At 41.4% G+C, this 21,831-nt stretch overlaps 2 protein-coding genes across 15 annotated transcripts in view; one reads left to right on the forward strand and one right to left on the reverse strand.

Annotated features, from left to right (window-relative positions):
- The window catches only part of LRRC34 (leucine rich repeat containing 34), a 21,015-nt gene extending 12,402 nt beyond the window's left edge, over positions 1 to 8,613 (reverse strand). For 7 of the 9 annotated variants that reach the window (XM_009239530.4, XM_063722327.1, XM_054552974.2 and 4 more), the window contains exons 1-5: positions 8,475 to 8,613; positions 4,708 to 4,825; positions 3,676 to 3,797; positions 3,514 to 3,578; positions 2,934 to 3,017 (exon numbers count right to left, since the gene is read on the reverse strand). In XM_009239530.4, coding sequence (XP_009237805.1) covers positions 2,934 to 3,017; positions 3,514 to 3,578; positions 3,676 to 3,797; positions 4,708 to 4,825; positions 8,475 to 8,613 — 528 coding nt within the window. Of the gene's footprint in view, positions 1 to 2,933; positions 3,018 to 3,513; positions 3,579 to 3,675; positions 3,798 to 4,707; positions 4,826 to 8,250; positions 8,389 to 8,474 lie in introns of those variants that run through there. The other 2 variants (XM_063722328.1, XM_063722330.1) reach the window with 2 other exon arrangements.
- LRRIQ4 (leucine rich repeats and IQ motif containing 4) overlaps positions 8,516 to 21,831 on the forward strand; it is a 25,268-nt gene continuing 11,952 nt past the window's right edge. For 2 of the 6 annotated variants that reach the window (XM_054552970.2, XM_054552973.2), the window contains exons 1-2: positions 9,063 to 9,497; positions 17,986 to 19,036. In XM_054552970.2, coding sequence (XP_054408945.2) covers positions 18,017 to 19,036 — 1,020 coding nt within the window. In that variant the 5' untranslated portion in view covers positions 9,063 to 9,497; positions 17,986 to 18,016. Of the gene's footprint in view, positions 9,498 to 17,985; positions 19,037 to 21,831 lie in introns of all 6 variants that reach the window. The other 4 variants (XM_054552971.2, XM_009239533.4, XM_054552972.2 and 1 more) reach the window with 4 other exon arrangements.

A 21,831-nucleotide genomic window follows, 5' to 3' on the forward strand; every position in this document is an offset into this window, starting at 1 on the left:
CCACAGAATTCTATACATTACATGAATTAGGAGACTATATTACTATTTGCAGACTCCAATTTTCATGGAGCTAGAACATGATATATTTTTTTTTGAGACGGAGTCTCGCTCTGTCACCCAGGCTGGAGTGCAGTGGTGTGGTCTTGACTCACTGCAAACTCCGCCTCCTGGGTTCACAGCATTCTCCTGCCTCAGCCTCCCAAGTAGCTGGGACTACAGGCACCCATCACCACACCTGGCTAATTTTTTTCTGTATTTTTAGTAGAGACGGGGTTTCACCATGTTAGCCAGGATGGTCTCGATCTCCTGATCTCGTGATCTGCCCAGCTCGGCCTTCCAAAGTGCTGGGATTACAGGCGTGAGCCACCGTGCCCAGCCAGAACAGGATATATTCCTTAAAGGTAACATTCAATCTACCATAATAGATAAAAATCTAGTTTAACAGTTGAGTAGAAAGAATGCCCAAGAAACAGATGCCCAAGCAATAACCAGCAAATAAAACATATATTAATAAACTTTCCTTTCACTGGAAAAATCTGTAAATTTATCTTAAGAAAATTATAGTACTTCACTTTTTTAAATTGAGGTGAAATTCACATAACATAAAACTGACCATTTTTGAGTATACAATTCAGTAGCACTTAGTACATTCACAATATTGTGCAGTCATCACCTGTAGCTAGTTCCAAAACATTTTCATCATCCCCGAAGCCGGTCCTATACCATTAACCAGTCACTCCCCATTCCTCCTATATCACTTTTAAAGTAATATAATTTGATAAATCTTTCACAAAATTACAGACATTTCATCATTCTAATGAGTAACTATTAGGACATATAATAGTGTAATAATTATCACAATTCAAACCCATCTGAGATCAGGAAGAAGAAAAGGATGTCCTCTCACCACTTCTATTTAACATTGTACTGGAGGTTCTAGCCAGAGCAATTAGCCAAGAAAAACAAAAAGAAAAACCATGCAAATTGGAAATGAAATAAAACTCTGTTTGTATGTGACACCATCTTGCATAGGGAAAATCCTAAGGATTCCACCAAAAAAACCTGTTAGAACTAACACGAGTTCAGCAACATAGCAGGACACAAGATCAATATACAAAAACAGCTGTATTTCCATATGCTAACAATGAACAACCTAAAAATGAAATTAAGAACAACAGTTCCACTTACAATAGCATAAAAAAAAGGAATAAATTTAACAAAAGAAATGTAAGATTTGCACATTGAAAACTACAGAGCATTGCTGAAAGAAATGAAAAAGGCCTTAAATAAATGAAACATCATATGTTCAAGGTTTGGAAGACTTAAGATGGCAATACTCCCCAAGGTGATCTACAGATTTACTGTGATTCCTATTAAAATCCCAGCTGCTGGCCAGGTGAAGTGACTCATGCCTGTAATCCCAGCACTTTGGGAGGCCGAGGTGGGCAGATCATCTGAGGTCGGGAGTTTGAGACTAGCCTGACCACCGTGGAGAAACCCTGTCTCTACTAAAAATACAAAATTAGCCGGGCATGCCTATAATCCCAGCTACTTGGGAGGCTGAGGCAGGAGAATTGCTTGAACCTAGGAGGCGGAGGTTGTGGTGAGCCGAAATCGCGCCATTGCACTCCAGCCTGGGCAACAAGAACAAAACTCCATCTCAAAAAAGAAAAGAAAAAAAAATCCCAGCTGCTTTTCTTGCAGAAATTGATTAACTGACCTAAAATTCATATGGAAATGCAAGGGACACAGAAGAGCCAACACAATCCTGAAAAAAGAACAAGGACGCCGGGCGCGGTGGCTCACGCCTGTAATCCCAGCACTTTGGGAGGCCGAGGCGGGCAGATCACGAGGTCAGGAGATCGAGACCATCCTGGCTAACACGGTGAAACCCCGTGTCTACTAAAAACACAAAAAAATTAGCCAGGCGAGGTGGCGGGATCCTGTAGTCCCAGCTACTCTGGAGGCTGAGGCAGGAGAATGGCGTGAACCCCAGGGGCGGAGCCTGCAGTGAGCCGAGATCGCGCCACTACACTCCAGCCTGGGCGACAGCGAGACTCCGTCACAAAAAAAAAAAAAAAAAAAGAACAAGGACACACTTCTTGATTTCAAAACCTACTACAAAGCTATAGTAATCAAGATAGTGTGGTACTGGCATAAGGATAGACATACAGATTGAAAGAATAGAATTCAGAGTACAGAAATAAACTCCTGTAATGATGGTTAGCTGATTTTTGGACAAAACTGTCAAGACATTTCAATGGGAGAAAGAATAGTCTTTTAACAAATGGTGTTAGGACACGTGGATATACACATGCAGAAGAATAAAGTTGGATTCCTACCTCATACCATATTCAAAAATTAAAATGGATCAAAGAAAGAGCTAAAACTGTAAAACTCTTAAAAAAACATAAATCTTTGTGACTGGGTTTTCAAGATGAACCTTGAAAACATTAAGCCAGTCACAAAAGGCCACATATTGTATGATTCTGTTTATATGAAATGTCCACAACAGGCAAATACATAGAGAGATGAAGTAGGTTAGTGACTGCCAGGGGCTGGAGAGTAGGGCGTGGAAAAGATGGAGAGGGATTGCTAATGAGTTTAGGGCTTTTCTTTTTGGGGTGATAAGAATGTTTTAAAAATAGTGATAGTAGTGATACTTGCACAGCTCTGTGAATATATTAATACTTAAAAAACCACTGAAAACTTTCAAAGGGTAGATTTTATGTATGTGAGTTAAATCTTAGTAAAACTATGACTTCAAAAGTGTTCATGTAATGTCTACACTTGAAAAAATTAAAGTATAATAAAAATATACATTCCTACAATATTAAAATAAGTTCACTTCAACATTGGACACTGTTGGTTCCAAGCTATCAGAAGTTAGAATTTCCAAATACAATGTTAGTTTGAAATACATAAATGCTTACATGTAGCACTTTAGCAATCAATTCTCCACCTTCGGGCCCAATATCATTAAACATGAGGTTTAAGTAAATGAGATTAAGTTGTTTCTGTAAGAGAAAAGATGCTATTACACATTATTATTATTGGAAATTGGTCAATTTTACATACATGTATATACATATACACATACAGTGTATACTTTATTTGAATAAGTGTTTTCCTCCAAAGAAAATCTTTATAACCAAGAAAAACTGTATCCTAGCAAAAACAACTACATTAAGGAAAAAAAATCATTCTCATGTAATCAAAATATAATTACAATATAAATGAAAGAAAAAACTATATTTAGCTTTGATCAATCTGAAAGATGTGTGGTGTATATATTTAATCATGGTGTACAAGTTTGCAAAAGATAACTCAGGAGCTCTAGCTACTGGCTCCATTGAGACCAAATCCACAATGGGTTTCCAGTATATTTCGAGTGTTCTAGCACAGAGTCAGGACCCTTGACATCAGGTAAAACTAGTGTTTTATGTGTGTGTCATTAGACTAATTTGGTTTCATTGTAAATGGAACTAAGGACATTTTGTAGTAAAATAATACCTGAAGCAGTTTCGCAGCATAGTATGCACCAACGTCACATAGAAGGTTATATCCAACATCCAAACCTGAAGCACAGATGAATAGAAGCTGATATTCATTATAAAGAATACTTAAAATCAGATCAATGAAAAGCGGGAGGTATTGATTCTTATGGTAACATACCATTAATATACAGACAATTCTTTAAAATTTTGGAAAGAATCCAAAAATCTTCACCTGTAACTCTTTCTACTGGCACTAAGCGATTGTTACCAGCAATGTTTAATGTGATTCCTGCTGCTAGCCTGTTAAAATACAAAAAAAAAAAAAAAAAAGATTTTGAAATAGAAACCCAGTAAAGAAGTAAAAGTATGTTTCCTTCATGTATAAATAGTCATATCACAGATAACATTTACTGGAAGCAAGCATATAGTAAGTAGACTTATACAGTATATTTATACCAGGTAACTTAAAACTACTGAACATTCTGCAGACTGCAAAGTGCTTTAAAAGATTCCATATATTTAGCTCTCTCACACACACTCACACTCACACAAACAGTATCCCCACTTTATAGATAACACTGAAAACTTCAATGATTTGCTTAGACTCACCCAGCTCAGGTTAGGCGTGGTGGTTCACGCCTGTAATCTCAGCACTTTGGGAGGCCAAGGAGGGCGGATCACCTGAGGTCAGAAGTTCGAGACCAGCCTGGCTAACATGGTGAAACCCTGTCTCTACTAAAAATACAAAAATTAGCTGGGCATGGTGGCAAGCACCTGTAATCCCAGCTACTCGGGAGGCGGAGGCAGGAGAATTGCTTGAACCCAGGAGGCCGAGTTTGCAGTGAGCTGAGATCACGCCACTGCACTCTAGCCTGGGCGACAGAGGGAGGCACTGTCTCAGAAAAAAAAAAAAAAGATTCACCTCTCCCACAAAAAAAAAAAAAAAAAGATTCACCCCACCCACAGAAGTTAAAGATCACTCTGGAGCCCAAGCTTGGGTACTCCTGGTCTAGTGCTCTTTCCTGAATACTATACCACCTCTAAGACCTACTAACAGTGTTGCTCGTCTACTTACTTACCTGAATCAAATGGTATGTTCATTTTACCAAGCATTTTCAAATGGCTACAAAATCACTCAATATGTTAGGATTTTCACACACATGAATATAAGCAAACACTATTAATGTAATCAAGTATTTGTCTTTCTTACCCCTTTTTAATTTCTTCATCCACTTCTTGGAGTATATGCAATATAAAAGGATTAATTTTCTGGGATTTTTCCATACACAGATTAGAATAATGTTCCTGGAGACCAGATTCTGGAGATTCTGAAAAATATATGCATCCTCTATCACATATAAATTATTCTAGAAGCTTTAAAAAAACCATAAAAACTACCTCTTTCAAATATATGAGTTGTATGTGTGTAAAGTGGGGGTAGGGAAGAAAAGGAAACAGAATTAAGGTTAGAAAAAGAGAAGAGAAATAAAAATAATGAATGGGAGAGATAATTAAAATGCTGTTTGGAGAACTAGGGCCATTGAAGCACCCACTGAGGCTTGGCAGACACTGGCCCAAGTGAGCACCCTACATTGGAAGTGACATAAAGGGAGAACTAAGCTCCATTATGTGCCGGGCCTGGTAGCTGAGGCAAATGACTTCCAAAGAAATTGTATATTTTGTCCAAAACCATGCAGCTAATAAGGGCAGAGTGCAGAATCAAACTGATTCCAAAACCTCTTTCCACTGTGCCCTATTGGGTTACAGGGAGGGACTCAAGGTTTCTTTCTTTTCTTTTCTTTTCTTTTTCAACTCAGTATCTCAGCATCCACGAGAGGAAAAGGTTTCTTAAAATAGCTTCACATAAAAACAATTTTATCTAATAACCTAACTCAAAAGGGATCTGATAAAGCACCTACTCCCACAAGCTTCTTGGATACCCTCTACACCATCCCAAGTTTGAATGTAACTGTCAGTTCTTCATACCAAATCGAGGCCTGGCTCACAGAAGCTCTTCTCCTACCCAGCCTTCCATTTCCTCTTTCTAAAGGTGACTTTTCCCTAAGTTCTTAAGAAGACAGACACAAAGCAGGAGTTGAGATCTCCTTTCTGTTATACATGCAGCTTTCCTTAATGACCTTGTTGTTTTCAGTAATACCTCAAAAGCATCTTCTGCAAGGCCTACATCTTCTGGGGTGGAAGTTATGCTGTTACTTTTCTTAGAAACACAGGTCACTGTCTTTGTTTTCTATACTTCTACCTTTTGTTGATGTCTTTTAAAAATTTGTGCACAGAGATCTCATTGCTCAACCAGCCTAGCTTTTTAGGAGCTGGCTTCTCTTCTAAGTCTCTACAGCTCAGAAATGTTGTTTGCTGAGTGTCCTTTGCACTCTGAAGAATAATGAGTTTGCTAAACGGATCTGCAGAACAAGATTTAACATGAGGAACATTATATTTCAGATGAAAGCAAACAAAATTTTCTTATAGTTTTAATAACCTTTTTAAAAATAAATTTAATATACTTATTCCAGACAATTTGGAAATTTCTTTTTTTTTTTTTTGAGATAGGTTCTCGATCTGCCACCCAGGCTGGAGAGCAGGAGCGCAATCTCGGCTCACTGCAACCTCTGCCTCCCGGGTTCAAGCGATTCTGCTGCCTCAGCCTCCCGAGTAGCTGGGACTACAGGCACACACCACCACACCCAGCTATAAAGACGGGGTTTCACCATGTTGGCCAGGCTGGTCTCAAACTCCTGACCTCAAGTGATCAGCCTGCCTCAGCCTCCCAAAGTGCTGGGATTACAGGTGAGCCACTGCGCCCGACCGGAAATTTCTAACATTTAAAAAAAATACATGTTAATCTGCAATCCCACTGCCAAAGAACGACCACAATTGAGGTCTAGGCATACATACTTCCTATAGTTTTTCTTTTATATGCATATTAAGTATTTTTTAAACAAAATTGGAATCTTTGGATATAATTTTATATGCTGTTTTTTAAATTAACATTATATTGTAAGCAGTTTTCCCATGTCACTAGATATTCTCTGAAAATTTTAAATAGCATAATTTCTGTCATGTGGATAGATGTACATATTTAAAAAGCTTCACCTATTTTAGAAAATTTTCATGTATTTAAATGATATTGTAGCACAATATTTCCCAAACTGTATTTTGTGGAATATTCATGTTCTACAGGATGATCAAAGGTGTTCCAAATAGAATAGGTCTTATTATCTAGTAAGTTTGAGAAGTGCTAAAATAAACAAAACCATACACAGACACAACACTTCTCAAGGTATTTAAAACGTGCACACTCTTCAAACTGTTAAGCTTGAGAATAGGGAGGATAAGAATGCTGCATTTCCGGCCGGGTGCGGTGGCTTACGCCTGTAATCCCAGCACTTTGGGAGGCCGAGGCGGGCGGATCACTTGAGGCCAGGAGTTCGAGACCAGCCTGGCCAATATGGTGAAACCCTATCTCTACCAAAAATACAAAAATTAGCTGGTGTGGTGGCGCGTGCCTGTAGTCCCAGCTACTTGGGAGGCTGAGGCGACAGAATTGCTTGAATGCGGGAGGTGGAGGTTGCAAGGTTGCAGTGAGCAGAGATCGCGCCACTGCACTCCAGCCTGGGCGACAGAGGAGACTCCATCTCAAAAACAAAACAAAACAAAAACCTCACTTGGAATGCAATCTAGAAAATGCTGCTTTAGCGTCCTCCCCAGGAAACAAAGCAAGTAGATCCCAAATAGAAGTTGGAGCTGGGCTCCCACTGGGCTTCTTTCTTCCCTACTGTCTTCCTTGGTATTAAGAGAAAAATTGCCCTGAGAATCTCCGAGATTCAGCGCTGCCCGCGCCACAACCAAGGCACAGAAATGTGTCAGACTACAATTCGATTTCGCGAAGGCATGAAGGAATCTTAGACTACGAGCTAAATACAGCTAAACAAAGTTATGGAAATACTCTTATTTAACAAGCTAGCCAGAGATTTACAGTATTTAAAAGTTTCTGCTACCCTTCCTTTGATTTAAAATTCACTTACGTGTTTTGTATGCCAGGATTTTGTGGCACCAATGAATTTATTTCCTATACTGTATTCATATTAGAAGGAAAATAGCCTTCAAATTGTAAAGCAAAAACTAGGAAATAACTCAGCTACGCAGGAAAATGTCAAGAACCTAACCCAAATTTCATTTTTTCATCCACGCCTCTAGCAGCACGTTTTACAATTTCCAGAGAAAGGACTTACTCAGGAGGTAGATCCCTCCAAAACATGCTTTTCTATACTTAGCCAAGCACTGGGAAATCTAAGCGATGAGCATGAGTCAGAACGTGGGTGCCTTATCCAGAATCCGCAGTGTGTACATTTGAACAAGTTGTTATCCCAGTTTAAATTTCCTCTCATGCTAAAGGCAGAGCCTAACACTGCCCATCTCCTGGATGCAGTATTATTAAGCCAGCCTCCGAACACAGTTCCGTGTCCACAAACAGACTTTAAAACAAGCATACAAAACAGAAATGGCGGGTAGGGGGTGGCCGTTCAGGGTAGGTGCTTAACTTGCTAATCATGGGCGCAGAAATATTTAAAACGGAGATAGTACAGCGGTGCAAAGTCAGGAACAGTATCAAGACCCTCATGCCCCCCTGTGACCTGCTCTCTGGGACTTTCACAAAAAGGGGGCTGAGAAGAGCCCCTCCGCCACCCCCTCCCGGAGACCCTGAGAGCACGGCGACAGACACCATCTGCACAACCTATCGCGCAAAGGGCGGACCCACGCGGCGACCAGGGACTCCTCTCCTGCCCTCGTTTCTGGGCGCCTCAAACCTCTGGCCACAGCTGGGGTTCCCAGGGGCACCCCACCCGCCTCGCCGCCTTGGGCTGGCGGGCTGCTGGGAGGACTCCGGCCGTGCGACCCCGGCGCCCCTCGCGCGTTTCGTCTGGGCCAGGCCGCGCAGACGTGCTCCCTACTTCTTACCGCGCTGAACCGCCAGGGCCGCGCCCGGAGTACTGGCCTGAGTGGAGGCCCAAGCCGGGGACCTGGCCGGCGCACGGGCGGCCTCCCGGGGGCTCCCCATGCTCCTCTCACCCACTGGCCGCGGCGGCTGCGCTGCCATGGCGACCGCGCGCGCGCTTACAGTCCGCCTGCAGCTGTGAGGCGGCTACCCGAGCCCCGGCGCCAGCCTGCTTCGAGTCCCGCTGGCTGTGCCTGCCCGGGCCCTGAGGCCTGACTGCTAAGGCAGTCACCGCCAACTCTGTGGAGGTCCTCTGTCACCCTGCCCTGATTAAAGGCAGCCTGAGGGAGGGCGTCCTGGCTCCTTTGCAGGGAGGAGTTCCCGAGGTTTGAGGGGCTCCGCTGCTGAGCTAGGGCTGGGGCTACAAAGAAGATTATGACAAAGCCCGCTCCTGCAAAGTGTGCACCGGCCTGCCGGGCCAGCGAAGAAGCAGAGTAGCATCAGCACATGATAAAGGCGTAGGGCTTTGGGAGCATAAAGGGTTTTGTGCTCCCAAAGGGCGGGGCCACCAGGGAGGGCTTCTTGAAGGAGGTGACATCTGGATGGTCCGAAGGAGGCTGCCAGAGGACAGAATGCTTGGTGCGTTCTGGGCATGCGCAGGTACTTGAATGTACTCAGATCAGTACAGACAGCGGGGAGGCGGGCAGGGCCAGAACCACATGTGTTACTAAAAGGCCAGGGGGTTCAGTCTAGATCCTGCTGCTCGTGGCACAGAATGCCAATCACTGAAACAATGAGAATTTCCAGGGAGGAAGGCTTTAATCTGGTGCTGCAGCCGAGGAGACGGGAGATCAGTCTCAAATCTGTCTCCCCAACCAACTAGAATCAAGGGTTTACATGGCAAGAAAGAAATGTGACTACTTGCAGGAAATCAGGAACTAGGGAGGGGTAAGGAAGAGGAGTTGGTCAACAGGAATCAGGTGGTCGCTTAGGGAATCATGGTGGGTGAGGGATCTGGTGTCTCATTGTCCAGATGTGATGATCTGGTAAGTTTCATTTCCTTGATACTGAAATGGTAATAGTTTCCTTATCCGCCTTGCAGGGCATGCGATGGTGAGGCAGGAAAATAGGGTCTGGAGGTAGGGAACATAAGGCCGATTCGCACTTCGGCTATAACAGGAAATATCCTCTCCATAGGGTGTACACTATAAACGACTTTGTAACCTTACTTCATCCTCTTCATTTACACAGGGCGTACTCCAAGTAACCAATGGAATCCTCTAAGGGATATTTAAACTCCCAAAAACTTTGTAACGGGGTCTTTGAGCCCCTATGATCGGCCCACTCCCATACTGTGGAGTATACTTTCATTTTCAATAAATCCCTTCATTCCTTCCTTGCTTTGTTTGTGCGTTTTGTCCAATTCTTTGTTCAAGACGCCGAGAACCTGGACACCTTCTACCGGTAACAATGGGGGTGTGGCTTGCTTCTTTGGTGCTCCGCTGCTCAAACCTCTAGGGGGAGCATGCAGACAGGCAGGTTGTGGGGCACGTGGGCTCTGAACCCACGGCAGCGTCTGGGGTGAATGCTTACAGCTGCTGAAGCAAAGCCCCAGTAGGCGTGTGTTACAGGGTGCTTTTCTGGTTTTGCTGTGTATAGGCGGCTTGTGTCAATCAGCTCAGTTAGACCCTCTGTCTTATCGCAAGGACAGAGGGCTTTCTGTATCCTGGGGTTCTGGCCTTGGTGTACCGGAAAAATCGGATCACACAGTGGGCTTGGAGAATGAGTGCAAGGTTTTATTGAATGGTGGAAGTGGCTCTCAACAGATGGATGGGGAGCCAGAAAGGGAATGGAGTGGAAAGGTGGTTTTCCCCTGGAGTCCAGCCGCTCAGCAGCCAGACTCTCCACTGACTGCCCTGGCCAAATTCCCCTCGGTCTACACATCGTGCTGCCTGTCGATGGCCTGGCAGTGTCCGCTGGTGCCTGTCGGTGTGCTCTTCTGCTCCTCTGTTTCTCTCAATGTCCAGCCACCTGTGTGCTCCTCCGCCGGTGTGTTCCTCTCAACATCCAGCCGGTTGTGTCTGTGCCTACTAGGGTCTTGGGGTGTTTGTTTGTTTGTTTGTTTTTTGAGACAGAGTCTCGCTCTGTGGTCCAGGCTGGAGTGCAGTGGCCTGATCTTGGCTCACTGCAACCTCCGCCTCCGAGCTTCAAGCGATTCTCCCACCTCAGCCTCCAGAATAGCTGGGATTACAGGCGCCCCCCACGACGCCCGGCTAATTTTGTATTTTTAGTAAAGACAGGGTTTCACCATGTTGGCCAGGCTGGTCTCAAACTCCTGACCTCAAGTGATCTACCTGCCTCTGCCGCCCAAAGTGCTGGGATTACAGGCGTGAGGCACTGTGCCTGACCCTTTAATCCATTTTGATTTGATTTTTGTATGTGGCAAGAGATAGGGGTCTAGTTTCATTCTTCTGCATATGGATATCCAGTTTTCCCAGAAGCATTATTGAAGAAACTATCTTTTCCCCAATATATGTTACTGATACCTTTGCCAAAAACAAGTTCACTGTAGATGTATGGATTTATATCTGGGTTCTCTATTCTGTTCCATTGGTCTATGTATCTATTTTTATGCCAGTACCATGCTATTTTGGCTACTTTAGCTCTGCAATATAATTTTAATTTAGGTAATGTGATTCCTCCAGTTTTGTTCTTTTTGCTCAGGTTAGCTTTGGCTATGCTGGGTCTTTTGTGGTTTCATACAAATTTTAGGATTATTTTTTCTATTTCTGTGAAGAAGGTCTTTGGTATTTTGATAGGAATTGTATATAATCTGTAAATTGCTTTGGATAAAATGGACATTTTAACAATAATTATTATTCTAATCCAAGAACATAAAATATCTTTCCTTTTTTTGTGTGTGTGTCCTCTTTAATTTCTTACATCAATGTTTTATAGTTTTCACTGTAGAGATCTTTTACTTCTTTGGTTGAGTTTATTCCTAGGTATTTTATTTTATTTGTAGCTATTGTAAATGGGAATATTTTCTTACTTTTTCTGATTGTTTGCTGTTGGCATATAAAAATGCTACTGATTTTTGTATGTTGATTTTGTATCCTACAACTTTATTGAATTTGTTTATCCATTCTAATAATTTTTTTTGGTGGAGTCTTTAGGATTTTCCAAATATAAGATTATATCATCTGCAAACAAGGATAATTTGGGTTCTTCTTTTCCAATTTGGATGCTCTTTATATCTTTCTCTCCTCTAATTGTTCTAGCTAAGACTTCCAGTGCTACACTGAATAATAGTGGTTAAAGTGGGCATCCTTGTATTGTTCCAGATCTTAGAGAAAAGGTTTTCAGTATTTCCTATTCCATATGATACTACCTATGGGCCTGTCAAATATGATTTTTATTGTGTTGAGGTATCTTCCATCTACTACCAGTTTGTTGAGGGCTTTTATCATGAAGTGATGTTGAATTTTATCATATGCTTTTTCAGCATCAATTAAAATGATCGTATGGTTTTTGTCCTTCATTCTGTTGATAGGATGTATCACATTGATTGATTTGTGTATGTTGAGCCATCCTTGCATTCCTGAGATGAATGCCACTTGGTCATGATGAATGATTTTTTTAATGTGTTGTTGAATTCAGTTTGCTAGCATTTTCGTTGAGGATCTTCACTGAGAAGATCCATCAGGGACATTGCCCTACAGTTTTCTGTTTTTTTGTTTGCTTGTTTGTTTCTTTTGGTGTGTCTTTGTCTGATTAATACTGCCCTCATAGAATGAATTTGGAAGTAGTTTTTCCTCCTCTATTTTTCAGATTAGCTTGAGTAGGATTGGTATTAGTTCTTCTTTAAATGTTTGATAAAAATCAGCATTGAAGCCATTGGGTCCCAGGCTTTTCTTATCTAGGAGACTTTTTATTATGACTTTGATCTTTTTACTTGCTATTGGTCTATTGAGGTTTCAGATTTCTTCATGGTTCAATCTTGGTAAATGGTATATATCTAGGAATTTATCCATTTCTTCTATGTTTCCCAATGTATTAACATATAGTTGATCCTTGGAATTTCTACTGTATCAGTTGTAATGTCTCCTTTTACATCTCTGATTTTATTTATTGGATCTTCTCTCTTTTTCTATTAATCTGGCTAGAAGTTTATTGATTTTGTTCATCTTTTCAAAAAACCCAACTTTTCATTTTATTAATTTTTTGCATTGTTCTTTATTTTAATTTCATTTATTTCTGCTCTGATTTTTATGATTTCTTTTCTTCTACTTTTTTTTTTTTTTTTTTTGGACAGAGTTTTGCTCTGTTGCCCAGGCTGGAGTCAGTGGCATGATCTCAGCTCACTGCAACCTCTGCCTCCTGGTTCAAGTGATTCTCCTGCCTCAGCCTCCTGAGTAGCTGGGATTACAGGCACACACCACAATGCTTGGCTAATTTTTGTATTTTTAGTAGAGACAGGGTTTCACCATGTTGGCCAAGCTGGTCTTGAACTCCTGACCTCAGGTGATCCACTTGCCTCAGCCTCCCAAAGTGCTGGGATTACAGGCGTGAGCTATCACTCCCAGCCTTCTACTAACTTTGAGTTTGGTTTGCTTTTACTTTTCTAGTTCTTTAAGATGCATCATTACATTGTTGATTTGAAGTTTTCCTGCTTTTTTGATGTAGGCACTTATTGCTATAAACATGCCTGTTAGTACTGCTTTCACTGTATCCCATAGGTTTTGTTATGTTGTGTTTCCATTTTAATTTGTTTCAAGAAATTTTTAAATTTTCTTAATTTTTTCATTGATCCACTGGTCATTCAGGAGCATGTTGTTTAATTTCCACATGTTTGTATGATTCCCAAATTACCTCTTGTTATTGCTTTCTAGTTTTATTCCATTGTGCTCAGAGAAGATACTTAACATGACTTTGATATTTTTGAAATTTTTAAGACTTGTTTTGTGACCTAAAATATGGTCTATCCTTGAGAAGATCCATGTGCTGAGGAAAAGAATGTGTATTCTGCAGCTGTTGGATGAAATGTTCTTAAATATCTAGGTACATTTGGTCTATAGTGCAGATTAAGTCCAATGCTTCTTTGTTGGTTTTCTGTCTTGATCTCTCCAATGCTGAAAGTATCCAATGCTGAAATCAACAGCCATTATTGTACTGGAGTCTATTTCTTTCTTTATCTCTAGTAATATTTGCTTTACATAACTAGGTGATCCAGTGTTGGGTGCATGTATATTTATGATTGTTATATCTTCTTGCTGAATGAACCCCTTTATCATTATATAATGACCTTTTTTGTCTTTTTTTATAGCTTTTGTCTTGAAATCTATTTTGTCTGATATATGTATAGCTACTCCCGCTCTTTTTTGTTTTCCATTTGCATAGAATATCTTTTCCCATTCCTTTATTTTCAGCATATGCATGTCTTTATAGGTGAAATGTATTTCTTGTAGGCCACAGATCGATCATTGGGTCTTGTTTTTTAAAATCCATTTAGCACCTCAAGAGCAATTCCTCAGAGCCCAGCACAGCATCAATATTTTCCCAGGAATTGCAGTCCTTGTGACCTAGACTGCCTTTCAAGTTTATTTAGAACCCCCAGAGCACTTTATCCCACAGTGGTGGGGCTAGCCAGAACTCAGGTTCCACCCACTGGCATGGACAATTCCCCTCTGGCTAGGGCTGGTCTAAATGTTCCCTCCATGAGCACCACCTGAATTCTACCCGATGTTGCTTTTCACTGTGACAGGCAGCACTGAAGTCCATTCCAAAGCCCCACAGTCACTTTCCTCTCCCTCCCCAAAGCACACATATTCTCTCTCTGTGCCACATGGCTGCTGCTGGGGGATGGAGGAGGGATGGTTCTGACTATCCAGGACTGTCTTTCCTACCTTCTTCAGTGCCTCTTTCTTTGCTATGATGTTAAAACCAGGGACTGTGATTGCAAACCTGATCTTTGGTTCTTATGAAGATGATTTCTTGTGTGAATAGTTGTTCAATTTGGTGTTCCTGTTGGAGGGGATGATTGCTAGAGGGTTCTATTCAGCCATCTTGCTCTGCCTCCAGGAATTTTTTTTTTTAACAAGATGTATTTGTACAGAATTCTCTCAGCTATGACTCCCTGTTGAAGAATTTTCTTTCTGGTATAGGGAAGGCATGTTTCACATGGAAGGTTTTATTTCCTGTTTTCAAGGAGAGAAAGGGAAGATTAGAATATGCTTTTTGCATCTGCTATTTTTCAAGTGTCTTTAGCTTAAAGTAATCCTCATACCAAAGTGGCATATTTTGGAGTGGCATATTCTGCCACTCTTTATTACCGTTACATGAATTTCCAGTCTGAAGTCAATTAAGGTTACTTTTAGTTTGTTTGTGATTCACCGGTTTTTAAAAGGAGAAGATCTGCCGAGTGAAGTTTTATGCAAAATCTTGAAATTCTTTTAACTAGAAATGGGTTTTTATGCTAACAGAGATTAATAGGTTAATATTAATCTATTAACCAGAGGTTAATAGGTTCCATATTAACCTCAGGAACCTAGTCTTACCTATCTAGTTTGTGCATAGACAGACTTGGAAACAAAAGCATCAACACTCATTGTAAATTTGAGAGGGCTGATTAGTTTCTTAAATGATTTTCTCAGGGGTTAGAGTTACACAAAGAAAGCTCATTGTTAAACTATCCAAATCTTGGCTCCTTCAAATGAAGATGTAACAATTATTTAATTTAGAAATCACCCCACCATAATATTGGATTGGAATAATAAGTAAATTTGCTCACATTTGGGTAGCAATCCCTAGAGAAAAAAATGGCCAATAAAGACCAAATCTTCCCCATTCCATTTACTGTGGCGGAATTACTGGCAAAGCTATTGCAAATCCAGGTTTTACAATCTCCTTTTATTAAATCCACAAATGAATGTGAAATACGGGTGTATATATATAGCTTTCAGAGGGCCGTCAAATTGATGGGGTATATGATTAAGATGAGATAACATACACACACAATCAGATATTCTAAGCAGGTCTTATTATGGAGAAAGATGAATGTTAAGAGAAATAAGTTATTTCATGTGTCTGGAAGCCCAGACACCCTCATATTAATTCTAATCCACATAAATTTCTCCCAGGTGACTTTGTTGTAATGCTGCACAATAAAATCAAGTCTAAAATTTCACACCCAAGAAGAATGATTTTAATAAATGCCAGGTTTGCTGTAAACGAGTGATGTTAAAAATCTAGATGAGGTTGTGTCCAGTTCTCTGCTCTTACGCCCACTTCCTACCATGTTCTGAGAAGAGCCCTTTTAGTTATATAATTTCTTTATCTGGGAAACAGGGCTAATAATGATGCCTCCTGCATAGGATTATTGTGAAGATTAATTAGGTTACTTTAAGTAAAGCCTGGAGTACATAATCAGTGTTCTTGGTGTTCCCTATTTTTATTTGTATAATCACCTCAGTCTACATACTGTGGAGAATTTTCAGAAATTTGCAAGTAGGAAACTGGAGATTTTATCTTACAGGACTGAACAGTATTAGATAAATTTAATCTGCCTGATGACTAAGTGACAAAAATGCTGGAGACAGCTAGTTTTAAACAAAATCAGTGTTAAATCTTTCCTTTTCTTTAAATAACATTGTCTCAGTGCTGGTTTTGAGTCCAGGCATAAAGCAACAAGCACCTAAAGCACATAGTGTTGTGTTTTGAGGAATAGCAGTATTATGTATGGGGCTAGAAATGTATCCCCTTCATCTAGGCACTGGGCCTCTGTGATGGATGAGAGGCCCAGATACTCCAGCAGGACTGCCTTCATCCTAAAAAGAAGTTCAAAGACGCTACCGCCAACCTTGCCACTATCATGTCATGTTGTTCTCTGCCTTTCCCCATAGACTCTGTGTGTGTGTGTGTGTGTGTGTGTGTGTACTAAACACTTACTCTTCTGAAATACAATATTCTCATCTTGCATTTTATAAGATTTATAAGCCTAGTAGTGTAAGTCTGCTGATTTTGTTTTCACTAAAGATTATCTTTAGCTCCTTTGCATTTTCATATAAATTTTAGAATCAGCTAGTGAACTTCTACCAAAAAAGAAAAAAAAAAAAAAAAGTTTGCTAAAATTTTGACTAACATTGCATAAAAACTATAGATCCAATTAGGGGAATACTGACATCTTTTTTTTTTTTTTTTTTTAAGACGGAGTCTCGCTCTGTCGCCCAGGCTGGAGTGCAGTGGCGCGATCTCGTTTTACTGCAAGCTCCGCCCCTCGGGTTCACGACATCTTAGCATTACTGAGTATTCTAATCCATGGACATGATTTGTCTCTCCATTTATTAGAGACTTTAATTTGTTTCTGGGTTGGGCTTTAGTTCATTTCAATTAACTGCATTTCCAAATGTCTCACTTAGACAGAGTTAAGCTCCTTCCAGCCAGGCTTCGGTACTTAAGACCATGGAACTACAGGACCTGTCTCTGTTCTTTAGTCCGGCCTGCAATTTTCCCTGTGGCCGTTTAACCAGCCAAAGACTAATGGGAAGAACTAGTTAGTGGTGAGAACTCACTTTGCATTTGGGGCTACTCCAGATTCTAATCCACTATGCCAGCCCACACATGACTGTTAAAAGTTTGGCAGGTTTATTCTTCTCCCAGAAGCTCCTTTGCCTGTGCCTATTAAAGGGTTGTTTCTCTGCCTGACAGTCCTCAAACTTGCAAATGCCATCAGGCATGAGAGGGTCTACTCACGGGTCTCTAGTTATTTAGAAAAGGTTGGTGCATCTCTAGAATATAGTGTTTTTGTTGTTGTTTTTGTTTTTGTTTTATCTTTCTTTGTATCTTCGACTCTCTGGTGGCTTTAAGGAAAAATACTGTATTTTAAAATATGAGGTTTTTCCCTAGTGTTTTCTCAGTGTTATGGTAAGAGCAAGGATCTTTTGCAACCTTCTACATCCTACTGGAAACATTCAGAATAGGCATTTTTTTTTTTTAACTGAAATTAGGCTGGGAACGGCGGCTCATGCCTGTAATTCCAGCATTTTGGGAGGCCAAGGCAGGTGGACCTGAGGTCGGGAGTTTGAGACCAGCCTGGCCTACATGGTGAAACCCCGTCTCTACTAAAATTACAAAAAAATTTAGCTGGGCGTGGTGGCAGGTGACTGTAATCCCAGCTACTCGGGAGGCTGAAGCAGGAGAATCGAATCACTTGAGCCCAGGAGGAGGAGGTTGTAGTAAGCCGAGATCACACCATTGCACTCCAGCCTGGGCAACAAAAGCGAAACTCTGTCTCAAAAATAAATAAATAAATAAAACTGAAGTTAATCTTTTTTTTTCATGTGAGTCTACGTGTTAGGGGAAGGGGTCTACACTTTAATTCTTCTAACATGAAATACAAAAATCTAAATTTTATGTTCTGTCATAATTTCAAGCACTAAGTTTAATCAACTAGGTTTTAATTTTATTTTTCTTAAGGATAGCAAGTCTGGTGGCAGGTAAATTCTAATTTTTTTCATCCTTTTCACAATATTTCAGATTTTGAATATTTGAGCTTTTCTTCACAATAATGTCAAAAGACATAAAATCAGTAGAACATTCACCTAAAATTCATCAGAGAAATGATCCACAGCCCGTCAATGATAGAACATTTTTCATTGATGCCTCTAATCAGAGCTTGACTGCCATTCCTTTGGAGATCTTCACATTCACAGAATTAGAAGAAGTGCATTTGGAGAATAACCAGATTGAAGAAATTCCCCAGGAGATTCAGCGTTTAAAGAACACCAGGGTCCTCTACCTGGATAAGAACAACTTGAGGAGCCTGTGCCCGGCGCTGGGTCTGCTGAGCAGCCTGGAGAGCCTGGACCTGAGCTACAACCCCATCTTCTCCTCCTCCCTTGTCGTCGTCGGCTTCCTCCACGCCCTGCGCGAGCTCCGGCTCTACCAGACCGACCTGAAGGAAATTCCCGTCGTCATCTGTAAAAACCTCCACCATCTCGAGCTGCTCGGACTGACCGGAAACCACCTGAAATGTCTGCCCAAGGAAATAGTGAACCAGACCAAGCTGAGGGAGATCTACCTGAAGCGAAACCAATTTGAAGTTTTCCCCCAGGAGCTTTGTGTTCTCTACACCCTGGAGATCATTGACCTGGACGAGAACAAAATCGGTGCCATCCCAGAAGAGATCGGACACCTGACGGGGCTGCAGAAGTTCTATATGGCTTCTAACAACCTTCCCGTTCTGCCCGCGTCCCTGTGCCAGTGTAGCCAACTGTCCGTGCTCGATTTATCCCACAACCTCCTCCACTCCATCCCGAAGAGCCTCGCCGAGCTCAGGAAGATGACGGAAATCGGGCTGAGCGGGAACCGCCTGGAGAAGGTGCCACGCCTCATTTGCAGGTGGACCTCGCTGCACCTGCTCTACCTGGGAAACACCGGCCTGCACAGGCTGCGGGGCTCCTTCAGGTGCCTGGTCAACTTGCGCTTCCTGGACCTAAGCCGGAACCATCTGGACCACTGCCCGCTGCAGATCTGTGCGCTGAAGAACCTTGAAGTCCTGGGACTGGATGACAATAAAATAGGACAGGTAAGGACTCCCTTTCTGGCTGTCACTATGCTCTCATCCTGCCCTAAGTTGGCTCTGTGTCTAAACAGCAAATTTGAACTGACTTTATGGGCGAAAATCCAAGACTACTAAATATCCAACAAGGTGATACTTTGTATTACTTTCTTTTTCCCTAACAGCAGCAGTAATCATAATAGTAGCTAATGTTTATTTAGAGGGTGTATGTGCCAGTCACTGAGGTAAGTGTTTACATGGATCATCTCATTTACCTCACAACGACTGTGTCCTCAATGGTATATGAAGGAAGTGAGGGGCAGGAAGCTTAACTAACATGTCCAAGGCTACACAGCCTGTAAGTGCTACAGCCGCGATTCCAGCCCACAGCTGCCAGGCTCCAGGGTCTACATTCTTTTTTTTTTTTTTTTTTTTTTCTCTTCCCCGAGACGGAGTCTCGCTGTATTGCCCAGGCTGGAGTGCAGTGGTGTGATCTCGGCTCACTGCAACGTCCACCTCCCGGGCTTAAGCGGTTCTCCTGCCTCAGCCTTTCGAATAGCTGGGATTACAGGCACCTGCCATCATGCCCAGCTAATTTTTGTATTTTTAGTAAAGACGGGGTTTCACTGTGTTGTCCAGGCTGGTCTCGAACTCCTGACCTCGTGTTCCGCCCACCTCGGCCTCCCAAAGTGCTGGGATTACAAGCGTGAGCCACCGGGCACAGCCCAGGGTCTATATTCTTAACAAAGACAATCTCCCGACAGAGTTTCCATTAACAGCAGATGTTTCTAATACATAACAGCCTTAGAAGCCTTAAGTTCCATCCATAGGAAACTGCAAAACCAGATTTGTCCCAGCAGAAACTGTCCTGTGTGTGCAGGGTGGCATATTCAAAAATGGTCATTTAGTATTGTTGATAATCATGAAATTATGGGAGACAATCTAAATGTCAGTAGGGGAGTGGGCAGATAAACTTCAATATATTCATAAAACGAAGTTATATAGTAATTTAAGTGAACTGGTACTGTATTGCCAATATGGATAGATCTCAGTATTGTGATGTTTATTTAAAAGAAAACCTAAGGTTCTGCATCAAACTGCAGAACCTTATGATACCATTTATAAATTTCGATATCACACAAAACTATATATATATATTTACATATATGTATATACATACACACATATACACACAACACATATTTTATGGATATTTTTATATATAATGAAAATATAAAATGTTGACTGGAAGAAAACTAAATTCATGAAGGTGGCTGCCTCTGGGAAGAGAGAAGGAAGTCAACAAAATAGGGAAGCAGCTGGATGCAGTGGCTCACTCCTCTAATCCCAGCACTTTGGGGGGCCTAGGAGGGAGGATCACTAGAGGCCAGAAGTTCAAGACCATGCTGGGCAATGTAGGACTGTGTCTTTAAAAACCAAGAAAGCAAATGGGGAAGAGATCATAAGGGGACTGAACTTAATTGCAGTATTTCATTTTGTTTATTAAAAGATTTGGGCAGTTGGGCACGCATGGGTTTATGTTTATTATTTTATAATATTCTATTTATTTTAATTCTATTTATTTATTTATTTATTTATTTATTTATTTATTTATTTTTGAGATGGAGTCTCACTCACTCTGTCACCCAGGCTGGAGTGCAGTGGTGCTATCTCGGCTCACTGCAACCTCTGCCTCCTGGGTTCAAGCGATTCTCCTGCCTCAGCCTCCCAAGTAGCTGGGACTACAGGTGTGCGCCATCACACCCGGCTAATTTTTGTATTTTTAATAGAGACGGGGTTTCACCATGTTGGCCAGGCTGGTCTCAAACTCCTGGCTTCAAGTGATCCACCCGTTTTGGCCTCACAAAGTGCTGGGATTACAGGTGTAAGCCACCATGCCTGACCTATAATATTTGATTTAAAAAGAAAAAAATAGCTGTTAAGAGCAAAAGACAACTGTAGAGGGAGTAAAAAGGGGAATTTGGAAATCAACAACTATAATCAATAGTTCTGCTTTACCTGGCCATGGACGCCAGTCTCATATGTTCCCTATAAATTACAAAAGTCCTGGGCCTTACAGATTTATTTTTTAAAATCTTTTTTTTTTTTTTTTGAGATGAGCTCTCGCTCTGTCGCCCAAGCTGGAGTGCAATGGCACCATCTCAGCTCACTGCAACCTCCACCTCCCAGGTTCAAGCGATTCTCCTTCCTCAGCCTCCCAAGTAGCTGGGACTACAGGTGTCTGCCACCACGCCCGGCTAATTTATGTATTTTTGGTAGAGGCAGGGTTTCACCATATTGGCCAGGCTGGTCTCAAACTCCTGACCTCGTGATCTGCCCACCTCAGCCTCCCAAAGTGCTGGGATTACAGGCGTAAGTCACTGTGCCCAGCTGCTAAAAAAATCTTTTATTTGATTTTTTATTTCTAGAACTGTTTTCCCCAAATTGCTATGGGGTTTTAAAGCTGCCTTTCAGGAAGTAAACATTTTGATGGTAACTTGTAGATTTAGATCGAGATTCTAGGACTTAATCTCCACTGATGTAGCAACTCACCTTGGAGGATTTTTGAGGTTCCGTGAGAGCCCATCCCTGAACTATTCCACTGCTGAAGTAAGATATTCCTTTTAGTGGACAAAGTCTGTCATTCTGCAGTTGGAGTGAAAGACTTAAAATATAAAGTACATGTGGGAAGGATAACACATTATACTGAGCCATGAATAATACCTAATCCTTTTCTGAGAGAAATTTTAAGAAATCAAAGGAGCGAATCACACACAGACTGCTTGTTAACAAAAATAAGCTTCATCCAATACCAAGTTTTA

This window comes from Pongo abelii, chromosome 2 (assembly GCF_028885655.2).
Source record: "Pongo abelii isolate AG06213 chromosome 2, NHGRI_mPonAbe1-v2.0_pri, whole genome shotgun sequence".
In the NCBI taxonomy this organism is placed as follows: Eukaryota; Metazoa; Chordata; class Mammalia; order Primates; family Hominidae; genus Pongo; species Pongo abelii.